At 37.0% G+C, this 12,253-nt stretch overlaps 1 protein-coding gene across 4 annotated transcripts in view; it reads left to right on the top strand.

Moving 5' to 3' along the window:
* Window positions 1-12,253, top strand: part of LOC106883578 (GATOR complex protein Iml1) — a 137,056-nt gene that overhangs the window by 36,083 nt on the left and 88,720 nt on the right. For 2 of the 4 annotated variants that reach the window (XM_052971325.2, XM_052971318.2), the window contains exons 12-17: window positions 1,301-1,435; window positions 3,738-3,799; window positions 4,974-5,047; window positions 6,499-6,571; window positions 8,339-8,377; window positions 11,655-11,685. In XM_052971325.2, the coding sequence (XP_052827285.2) occupies window positions 1,301-1,435; window positions 3,738-3,799; window positions 4,974-5,047; window positions 6,499-6,571; window positions 8,339-8,377; window positions 11,655-11,685 (414 nt within the window). The remainder of the gene's footprint in view (window positions 1-1,300; window positions 1,436-3,737; window positions 3,800-4,973; window positions 5,048-6,498; window positions 6,572-8,338; window positions 8,378-11,654; window positions 11,686-12,253) is intronic. The other 2 variants (XM_089359606.1, XM_052971322.2) reach the window with 1 other exon arrangement.

The following is a 12,253-nucleotide window of genomic DNA, read 5'->3' as shown; positions in this document are numbered from 1 at the left end:
TATGCAGAGATAAATATCATTGTCGTGTCCATAATTGGCTTAAGCTTAATATGCTTATCACACATTCTGGCTACTTCAGTTATTTTATCTATTTTTCTGCTAATAATATATATCTACTTTACCTACCCCATTATTACACACCCAGAAAAAGATATAATTTTTTTCTTTGTCTGTGAAAAGTCTGGTTGAGGATCCCCTCTTTTTTGCTTCTTGTACACAGCTATGTCTGTTTGCCTCTGTTCTCTTATCTCTACAGTCTCTCATGATCTAACTTTTATCCTGTCAACATTGATGGTGGCAGGCCTTAAGTTTTGAACCAAACAGAAAGAGATGAACTGCCAGTGTTGGCTGGGTAGACTGGTATCTGTTTTCTACATCTGAAATTGAGAAAGTTTGTGTGATTATTTAATGATGGCGTTCTCACACAAGTCCAGATATTTTCCCTAATTGGTTATTCCTTTACTCACCAGCGAATTATTACAGATAATCAACATGTTAGCATTTGTCTTTGTTGTATGCTCACATTAAATAGCAAGGTATGGGAGATAAACTTTGTTACATTGGTAGATATAGAATAGTTGTAGAAGTAAGGCGTACATATCTGTGTATTTAAGTACATACATATAAAACACATATGGAACTTAGATGCACTATATATGCACTGGAATATGTGAATATCTCTATTTTACTCTTTTACTTGTTTCAGTCTTTTTGACTGTGGCCATGCTGGAGCACCGCCTTTAGTCGAGCAAATCGACCCCAGGACTTATTCTTTAGAAGCCTGGCACTTATTCTATCGGTCTCTTTTGCCGTACCGCTAAGTTACGGGGACGTAAACACACCAGCATCAGTTGGGGGGACAAACACAGACACACAAACATACACACACACACACATACATATATACATATATACATATATACGACAGGCTTCTCTCAGTTTCCGTCTACCAAATCCACTCACAAGGCTTTGGTCGGCCAGAGGCTATAGTAGAAGACACTTGCCCAAGATGCCACGCAGTGGGACTGAACCCGGGACCATGTGGTTGGTAAGCAAGCTACTTACCACACAGCCACTCCTACGCCTATATGCACCAGGCACACATGTATACACACAAATACATGCATAAATACCTGCATGTATGCACACACACACACACACACACACACACACACACAGACATTAGGCTAAGCTATGAGAAATGGAGAGAGAGAGAGAGAGAGTATTTTGAAATGTTTTAAACTTGTATGTAAAACTGCTTAACATTATTCATATGCTCTATATTGCCATGTTTTCTCAGTGTTCGAGCGATATTATCTTGATCGAAGTTTTGATCGTACGGGCCAAGTAGCCGTAGTTATAACTCCTGGGCCAGGTGTGTTTGAAGTAGATCGTGAATTAACAAACATTACAAAGCACAGAACAATCGATTGTGGTAAGTGAATCCTACTTTCATCTTATTTGATTTATTACTTTGGAGCTCAGAATTGAAGCTCTAACATTTGGGATTTTAATTGCAAAAAACAATAAGGTTACGAGCTGGCAGAATCATCACTGCATCAGATAAAATGCTTTTTAGCATTTCTCTCAGGTCTTTACATTCTGAATTCAAATACTACCAAGGTCAACTTTACCTTTCATCTTTTTGGGGTCAATAATATAAGTACAAATTGAGTGTTGTGGGGGTGGGAGGTTGATGTAAGCGACTTCCCCTTCCTTCAAAATAGACAGCTCGTCAGACTCTATAGGCTTTGGCTTTTTGGGTGTGAAACCTTGGGTAACTCTATATAAAATTTTGTTGTATATATGGTTGGCGTTAGGAAGGGCATCCAGCTGTAGAAACACTGCCAAATTTAGATTGGAGCCTGGTGTTGCCATCCGGTTTCACCAGTCCTCAGTCAAATCGTCCAACCCATGCTAGCATGGAAAGCGGACGTTAAATGATGATGATGATGATGATGATGATGATGATGATATATATATATATATATATATGAGGGAACCTGTGGAAGAGGTAAACCCAGAAAGACCAGGGATGAGGTGGTGAAGCACGACCTTTGAGCATTAGGCCTCACCGAGGCAATGACTAGTGACCAAGCCATTTGGAAATATGCTGTGCTTGAGAAGACCCGGCAAGCCAAGTGAGACCATAACCCGTGGCCTATGCCCAGGGTGTAACCAGCCCACTTATGCGTACCTTTCCTTCATTGGACACTAAACTATGCTTGCGAAGACTTGTTGAGGCAAATGAAATCGAAATCGAAGTCAAATTCGATGACAGCACCGCATGACTGGCATCCATGCTAGTGGAGTGCTAAGGCCACGCTCAAAATGGTGTATTTTACTTGGCACCTGCACAGGAGCCAGTCCAGCAGCACTGGCAACGATCTCGCTCGAATGTCTTTACACGTGCGACCGGCATGAGTGCTAGGAAGGCGACGCTGGGCACAGGTGCCGTCACGATTTCGCTTGCCCCAATAGTCTTCACAAGCCGAGTTTCGTGTCCTGCATAGGAGCCAGTCCAGCGGCACTGGCAACGATCTCACTCGAATGTCTTTACACGTGCAACAATCTCACTCGAATGTCTTTACACATGCCACCAGCACAAGTGCTAGGAAGGCGACGTTGGGCACAGATGCCTTATTAATTAATACATTCACCGTTTTGATTTCCACTCATTTACTTATTTATTTTTTCTAACATTTTCATTGCTTCTTGCAAGAGGTTGCAAGAAGCAATGAAAATTTTAGAAAAAATAAATAAGTAAATAAGTGGAAATCGAACCAGTGAGTGTGTTAATTAATAAGGCATTAAAACAGAATGATTCTCCCCAGACACAATAAAATATATATGTATATATCTCAGACCCAGCTCTGTCGCATGACTTTTAGAGGCTCCCTGCAACTTTTTATTTTGAGGCCTCATCCCTTCAATCAAAATTCATAATCTACACACCTTTTATTCATAGTTATATTTTACTTTATTTTATCTGAAGTTCAATATTTTACATTATCCCAAAGAACGTCTTTAAAAGTACAACAAGTTAAATTTATTTAGGTCTATTGCAAATTTCAATAAGTAAAAATTCCAGATATGAATAGAAGGGCACTTTTTTCATCCAGGCAACTTTCAAAGACAAATACGGTGCACTTTTTGTTTTGCAAAATCATCAATCAGTTCAGAATAATCAAGCTGAGAGCTTAAGTTCATGTTCAATAAATATCATAGACAATCCACAAAGTCTGGTATACGTTCACAGTATAATGTAATATTTTTACAAAACGTTTGCAGGTACAATGTATTATCATTTTATTTCTTGAAATTTTCAGTTAACATAGATAGTTTAATTCTTGTTCAACATCTTAACCAAAGTAAATAGGTGACTCATCTACGTACTTTGATCTTAACATGGACCCCTCAACTGTGGAGGCCCCCTGCGACCGCAGGGGTTGTAGGGGCTTAGCAACAACCCTGCTCACATCAATACAGCGACTACAAAAACTACATACTGGATTGTAATACTGAAATAAGCAGATGTACTTCAAGAGGACACAGTTTAGATTTTACCCTGCCTACATAAGGCATGAAATTGTAAGGATCTTTTGGATGAAACTAACGAGGAATGAGCAATGTCTTGTCTTGTATGAATTTTCCATATGTTCCTTTGTTGTGTTCCTGTTTAAATTGTGGAACTTATATACAAACAAAAATTGACTTTGAACTACTTTTCTTTATAGGTATTGGAAGTGATTTGGTTTGTATGGGAGAGCAACCACTACATGCAGCACCTCTATTTAAAGTAAATATTTATATTTGATCATGATATTATTAACCTATCATTCATGCTTCATTATGACAGAGTTTATTTTCATTTCTGGTTCCTTTTATAAAATTTTACTGTATTTTTATAAAAGTTAAGTTAGTTAGAAAAGAAAGTGTAGTGTCCATAACTATTTCATGTTCCCCTAGACTGATTCAATTAATATGGCTGGGACCCAGCTTGAACATCTACAGGAAACATGTGGGCAGTGAGTGATCTGTTGTTTGATTTGAATGTAATTTTACTAAGGGTCCTATTTTTTTATGAATTAATTCAGGGTTACTGAGACAGGTGAGGGAAGGGGAGGAAGAAACTGGTGAGCTAATCTGAATGTTTGCAATAGAGTGGATTATAATAAAAATTTATAGGTGTAAGTATGGCTGTGTGGTAAGAAGTTTGTTTCCCAACCACATAATTCTGGGTTCAGTCCTACTGCATGGCACCTAGGGCGAGTGTCTTCTATTATAGACTTGGACTGACCAAGGCCTTGTGAGTGGATTTGGGAGACAGAAATTGAATAAAGCTCATCAGATATGTGTTTATGTCCCAATAACTTTGTGGTTTGGCAAAAGAGTGATAGACTACATACCAGACTTAAAAAAAAACAAGTAAGTTCTGAGGTCGATTTGTTTGGCTAAAATTCTTCAAGGCAGTAGCCCAATATGGCTACAATCTAATGACTGAAGCAAGTAAAAGATAAAAGATATCCCCTGTGCAGGCATTGGGTTTAGTTTTTCATCAAAGAACAGGTACAATCCATTGAATGAGCATTAACACAATTTTTCTCTTCTCGGTTTCACTTCACAAAGTTTGGGTTGACCTGAAGATATAGTAAATGACACCCTACACAAAAAGCTGTAGAGTGAGCCTGAATTGAGAGCTACTTGACTTTGAAGGTGTTAGTGTTAGAACCAGGTGGTGATTTAGGCATGAATTTCTAGTCTTCTGATGTATCATTTTATAAAAATTCTAATATCATCTTGCTGCCAAAAGCTTCTTAAATCTCAAAATATTTTGGTTATTCATTTGCAAGATGCTAGAATAGTCATCGAGTGAAGCCTATCTCAGTATAAGGTAAAAAAATCCTATGTTGTTGTTGATGAAATGATGATGATTGATCACTATAATTAACAATATGAATCCATGTTTTCAGTTCCATAGTAAAACTGAGAAAATCACCTTGGAAGTTGGAGATGATTATAATATTCCTCATTGGATGAACCACAGGTAGGTAAAGTTATGTTATATATGACGTAAGGTTTTGTTCTGTCATTTTCTCTTTATTATGATTCATCATCATTTTACTTCCACTTTTCCTGCTAATATGGGTTGAACAAGTCATCACAGTCCAAATTAGTTGTTCTCCTAAATGTGTTGGAGGATCACACATTTTGATAGTATACTTCATTTTGGGCTTGGTTTCTTTGGCTGGATGACCTTCCTAACACCAATGATACTAGGTGCATTTGATCGTAGCACCAGTACTAGAGAGGTTGTAATGTCTTGGGCAAAAAGCAAAAGGTCTTTGTCACCTTACATTTTGTCTGCTTGCTTGCTAGCTACTTTACAAAGTAAATGGGGGTGCATTCTATCATGGCACAAGAACTATGAGGTCACCTTCTATCCTGTGACCTGTCATGGGCAAAGAGCAAAGGAGGTCTTTTCCACCCAACATTTTCTCTGCTGGCTTGCCAACCACTTTAGTGAGTATACAGGGTACATTTTATCATGGCACAAGTACTGCTGAAGTTGCCTTGTACCCTGCATGACTACAGAGTCCCAACTACTCTACATTGTTGTTATTTATTCACAGCAACATGACTAAGAGTGAGACCAGATGAGAGCAATGACTCAAGAAAAACCAGAATGAGGGAGTAAAGGGAACAAGATGTTGGTAGAACACATTTTATTGCACATGTGGCTGTGTGGTCAAGAAGTTTTCTCCCTAACCACAAGGCTCCAAGTTCAGTCCACTGTGTGGCTCTTTGGGCAACTGTCTTCTATTATACCTGCTAGCTGTGGGTAGATTTGGTAAACAGAAACTGAAAGAATCCCATCATGTGTGTGTGTGTGTGTGTGTGCTTTTATTTTGACATAGCATAATAGTTGTAAATGAGTGGAAAACAAAATTGATGACTTTTCTCCTTTGTTCTCAACTCTGGGCTGTCTTTTCTTCTCTCCAATTGGATCTCTGCTTCTTTACAGTTTCCTTTTGGATTTAGCTTCACCGCATCGTGTTTTCCCGAGGGAAGGCCTTCATCTCTCAGGTCTTGTTGGTTTTGTATTGTCATCGAAGATTCTATAACTTTGCTTTTTTAGGTAGGAATGTTGGCCCTTTGCAAACCCATTTTTATCTCTGGGGAGAGGCAGTCTGTATAAGTCTGGCCTCTGGCCCTTCATTTGTCCAACATAGAAGGACCTACCTGGAGCTTGTGCTCCACTAGCATTGCTCTCAGAGTCACTGAGGTACTCAAGCCACCTCACTGCCACAAGGACTGGACCTTACAGTAGTGTATTATAAAATAACAATACAACATTCTTATGAATAGAACCTGAAGTTAGAATGCAATTAGTATAAGTACTCAATGTGATTTTTTTTTTGTAATTAAAACAATTTGTTTGAAAATGTTCTATATGAGAAACAAAATTTTTGATATTTGTAAAAAATTTAATTTCAGTTTCTATACTTTCAAGTCTCCTCTTCTTGGTACTGAATCGACCTTCATTCCACGAATCAAACCTCCAAAAATTGTAAGGATGTAATTACTTTTTAAAATTTTGATTCTGATACTGTTTGCATATTATTATATATTCATTAAAGCATGAAGATAAAAACCAAAGAACAGTTACTTGAAATCAAGTATGTCAATTAGTTGTTTTAGCAATCAGTTTAACTCATGAAAAACTCACCTGAAATTGCCTGTGTTTCTCTGATACAAAACCATTTGCTTTAATTTACATTACAGTGTTATTTTATGTAAGAATTGTTTATTATGTTCTGAACTCTAAATCAGTAATGACAAGCTTATTTTATTAAATCTGTCCAATTTCTTGACCAAGAACACAAAATTAATTGAAAAGCCCAGGCAGTGTTTTTCATTAAATATGGACATATAAAATTAAAAAGAAAACAACCATTTAGATTTTCTCATCAATAAGAATAATTATTATTGTTTTAATAACAAAACTGTGTTCTTGTATGAGAGAGAGAAAGAGCGATCGAAGAGTGAAGTGAATATGGGGCTAGTTCTGGGGTTCATTGAGAAGGATTATTTGGAAGGGATACTGTGGGATCAGTGGCCCTGTTGATTTGATATGCCTGGACTTGGTATATATGTATGTATGATGGTGAGTCTAGTGGAGTGAAAGGGGATAGATATCTAGTGTGTGGAGTTGGTCACAAAGTTAGAAACATAGGAAATAATTGATGTAATCAAGGAAGAAGAGACAGAAATAAAGGCAGTGTTGATGATCTTGAGATAAAAAGGAATACTTCGAGGAAACTATAATACAGATCATGTAACATTAGAAAAATTTTATTGTATCCCAGAAGTAGGAAAGCCAGGAAGCTATCAAAAAGATTAAAAAAAAAAGTGACATAGACCAAGAAAAAATGCAGTAAATTAATTTGATAAGCTGCAGAAAATATTTAAATTATAATTTAGTTACCTATGGAAAATGTTATTTCTTTTAATGGAGAATTTCTTAATTGTATTATTATATTTTGAGATGGTCATTTTTTGCCAATTAAACACGCACACTGTTTTATCTTTACTTTTATTATTATTATTATTATTATTATTATTATTATTATTATCATTATTATTATTATTATTATTATTATTACGAAGGCAGTGAACTGGCAGAATTGTTAGCACGCTAGACGAAATGCATAGCAGTATTTCACCCATTGCTATGTTCTGAGTTCAAATTCCGCCAAGGTTGACTTTGCCTTTCATCCTTTTGATGGTCAATAAAATAAGTACCAGTTGAACACTGGGGTCGATGTAATCGACTCATCCCCTCCTCCAAAGAACTGCTGCCCTTGTGGCAAAGTAGCCTTATGGCTAAGATCAATATCAATTATTATTATCATTATTATTATTATTATTAGTTTATTTGTCAATGTTCTTTCATCACACATTCTGTGACCTCTTCAGCGACTTTCTGTCCCTTGTGTTTCTTCTCTCTGATTTTGTCCTGTCTATTCCATTTTGTCTTTGTGTGGTATGTAGACAGGACAAGACCTGGCAAAAGATGACCATCCCCAAATATAACAGTATCTGTTTCAGCACATGATTTCACATCAAGAGTCTTGCAAAACAAACACATTTATTAATTGTCATACTGGAAAAGTATGGTAAAACTAAACATACATCTCTAGCTATGTCAGTTCAAATTATCATTGGCAGTAATTTTTCTCTTACGAATCCTTCCCAAGATTTTCTACAGAGGTTTTTTTTTTGTTATATTTATCCATTGACACTTAATTTCTACCAATTTTTTTCATCATTCCAGCCTGGCCACTTACCACATGGGGGTAATTGTGCATCAGTGGTAAGTTGTCTTGTGGCTAATATGGCAGTTAAAATACCACTTCACATCTTTTTCTTTAACGAGTTATAATTAACTCCTCTTATTCACCAGGTTTTCCTTATACTTACTAATGAAGCTTAATCTATTCACTCTAACTAAATCACTGCTTGGTATACTAACAGGTTTCCTTGATTGTTTGCTTTGATCTGATATGGAAAATATGGGTATTTTGGAATTACATTTGTAATTTTCATTTTTTACTCACAATGCATTTTTTTTTTTTTTAGCAAATACCATATTTGATAGCATAAAAGACACAGAGGCATATGAGGCACACCTCAATTGTGACATTGCATATTCTGGAAAAGTGATCTAGCATTTCGTTATAAAATATTACCAAAGTACTTTCATTATTGCAGCATACATTACTGTATAGAAAAAGTAAGGCAGCAGTACAGCTGAACATATTATAGGGTGAGGCTAGATAAAAGTAACTGTCTGTATTAAAATTAACTGATAATAATGAGTATCAAGAACAAAATTAGCTTATGGGAGACCTAAATTTGTACATAAGACCTGGGGTGAGTCCCTGTGACAATATTTTGGCAAAAATGCATGTCTTATATGCCATCAAATATGGTATTTTTCTACTGTTTTTCCTAATCATATACCAATGTTAGAGGGTGTCTCTGTGTAGGTGGAGAACTCTGAAGAATAGCATTTACTAGGTAGGACCCACTACATTCTCGGAGTGGTTGGCGTTAGGAAGGGCATCCAGCTGTAGAAACTCTGCCAAATCAGATTGGAGCCTGGTGTAGCCGTCTAGTTTCACCAGTCCCCAGTCAAATCATCCAACCCATGCTAGCATGGAAAGCGGATGTTAAACGATGATGACAATGATGATGATGATGACACAGTAAGAGGTAGCTAAACACAATGTTAGTTCTTTAGACTAAGGATTTGGCACAAGGTTAGTAGCCTTATAAAAACATTTCTTGTCATGGAAATATCAACAGAGAAAGCAAAGCTGCCTGTCTTGAGGAAGTGAGGCTGCCAATTTTACTGCCTTTAGTTGTTAAACAGATGATTGATGTTACACATTGAAGCCAATAGACATCTGTAGAGGTTAAAAGTAATAATGATACAAATTCTGGAACTAGAGAGGGCAAACATATTCTGTGCAAATTACATATAAATAGCCTAAAAGCCACAGTCCATTTAGACTTTTAAGCTGGCTTCTGCGAATGAGAATTAATTCTGTAATGCAATCATTCTATTGTTCCAGTCCCAATTTGAATCCTAAAGTACTTATCTTGATGTAAAATTAACAAAGTGAATGTCATTTACCTCCCTCTTGATCTCTGGTTTCATCTGACAAATGCTTTTAAATCAGATCTCAATGCTGGATGTCAAGAACCAAATAAAGGGCAGGTTTTCAATCCTGGGATCATCCTGATTCCAAAAAGGTATAACATGTCTATGTAGACTGAGATACAGGGGTCCCAGATGGACAGACAGAAATTCGCTTTTATTATTATGGATTGTGATAATGTAATACCTTCACTCTAACTCAAATACATAGCATCTTTATGACTTAGAAAAAAGTTGGCTTATTGAGTGTTGTGGTGTAGTTCCAAGTGAACTCTGATAGAGCAGACTCTTGGCACACAGGATGTTGGTTGAATGAATAGATACAACCCACATATTTTTTGTTCCAAATTTTTTGTGCTTCCATTTAACGAAGGAATACATTGCACATGCCAATATGAAGTGGTTAATCATATAGGGTGCAACACGACTGTCTATAAAGTACTCTCTCCACTGTGCTATCTGTTATTGAATAAATTTTTAATTGACCTCACTTGTTTTATAACGATCTAATTGTATTTCTTTACTGATACTAACACTAAATGTAGATTTGCTGTGTCAAATTTCTAACATCATTAGCTACTTTTACAAATTTGTCTTGGTGGAAAGGTTAGTTATTCTTTTTTTTTTTATTTCTTGTATATTTTTGACTGTGGAGGCACAATGGCCCAGTGGTTAGGGCAGCGGACTCGCGGTTGGAGGATCACGGTTTCGATTCCCAGACCGGGTGTTGTGTGTGTTTATTAAGCGAAAACACCTAAAGCTCCATGAGGCTCCAGCAGGGGGTGGTGGCGACCCCTGTTGTACTCTTTCACCACAACTTTCTCTCACTCTTTCTTCCTGTTTCTTGAGTAATGCTGTGATGGACTGGCGTCCCGTCCAGCTGTGGGGAACACGTACGCCATAGAAACCGGGAAACCGGGATCATGAGCCTGGCTAGGCTTTAAAAGGGCACATAAATAAGTAATAATATTTTTGATTGGCAAAATTTTCACATATGGAGCATAAAAATATTTGAATTATTTAACTTGAAGTTTTGTTCCTGTTTTAGCAAGATATTACTTATTTAAACCCTTTGCTCCCTACAGAGCATAAACCATTGACTTCTCTCCACTGTTCTCAACTTTTGGATGTTTTCTGCTTCTCTTTAGTTGGATACTTGCTTCTTCAGCATCTCTTCTGTCTCTCTGGTGGGTTCTATACTCATTTGTACTTCAGGCATATGTTTCCCTTTGGGAAGGCCTTCCTCTTCCAGGTCTTGTTGGTTTTGAATTATCATCAATGCTTTATAACTTCTTACATCTAAGTAAGGTTGTTGGGCCTTTGCAAATCCATTTTTACCTCTGGGAAGAGGTAGTCCATATTAGTCTGGCATCTATCCTTTGACCTGTCCAGCATGGGAGACCCAACCAGCAGTTTGTGCTCTGCTGGCACTGCTTTTGGGGGGTCACTGAGGCACACAAGCCACTCTATCATTACACCACATTAAGGACTGGACTTTGTGATGGTTTAACCTTTTAGCATTCAGATTGCTCTGTGAAATGTAATGCTTATTTATTCACATTGTTTTGAATTAATCATGCATTGTCTTGTACCTTCAAGATTTCAATGGTGGGGTTGTTTATTTTTAGAATGACATTGTAGCCTAAGTGTGAGAGGCTGGATCTGGCTAATTTCAACATAAAAATGGTAGAATACTTTGACTGGATCTGGCTGATTTAAATGCTAAAGGGTTAAGATATACTTTGTAATTAATGAGAGTTTTACAAAAAAAAAAAAACAGTAAAAGTCACCATTTTACCTGTTAGTAGAATTAAATTTTAATTTGCAAATTATACCGTAGCCTTAGTTTTGAAATCAGTTTCATATACCATGAATATTTAATTGTTTTATGTAAGCTTATGATAATTTTTTTTCTTGAATTTTATAGCTTGAGGATATTAAGATGAAATCCAAAGAAGGTAAATATTTTGTTCTATTACTGAATTTTCATAATATTGTTGTTATATTTATAGTGGCAAGCTGTCAGAAATGTTAGAGCCTTAGGCATAATGTTTTGCAGTATTTCTTCTGACGTTTTATATTCTGATTTCAAATCTTACCAATGCCAGCTCTGCCTTTCATCCCTTTGAGGTCCTTAAAATAAAATACCAATCAAGTACTGCAGTAGATCATCATCATCATCATCATCATCATCATCCAGTGTTTTAAATCCGGGTTTTGTTCCTGTTAACAGGGGTGGCCGGATCTACCTCAATACCATAGCAACTGCCCTCACACCATTTCACCATCTTGCCTGGTTTTGGGCATCCTACTTTTTCAAACCAACCCTCCCAATCTCCTCCACCTGTCCCCTCCACCTTTTCCTGGGTCTACCTCGCTTTCACGCTCCATTTACCTCAAATGCAATCACCCTCTTCAGAACATGCTCTTCATTCCCTCCTCAACACATGCCTATACCACCTCACTCCATTCACCCTTGCCAACCATTGCATCGATTCCTCCAACCCCAGCATTTCCATCAAATCC

The sequence above is a fragment of the Octopus bimaculoides genome, chromosome 1 (genome assembly GCF_046866305.1).
Source record: "Octopus bimaculoides isolate indiv1 chromosome 1, ASM4686630v1, whole genome shotgun sequence".
In the NCBI taxonomy this organism is placed as follows: Eukaryota; Metazoa; Mollusca; class Cephalopoda; order Octopoda; family Octopodidae; genus Octopus; species Octopus bimaculoides.
The sequence above is the reverse complement of the archived record's forward strand: the minus strand, read 5'-3'. Positions and strand labels throughout refer to the sequence as shown.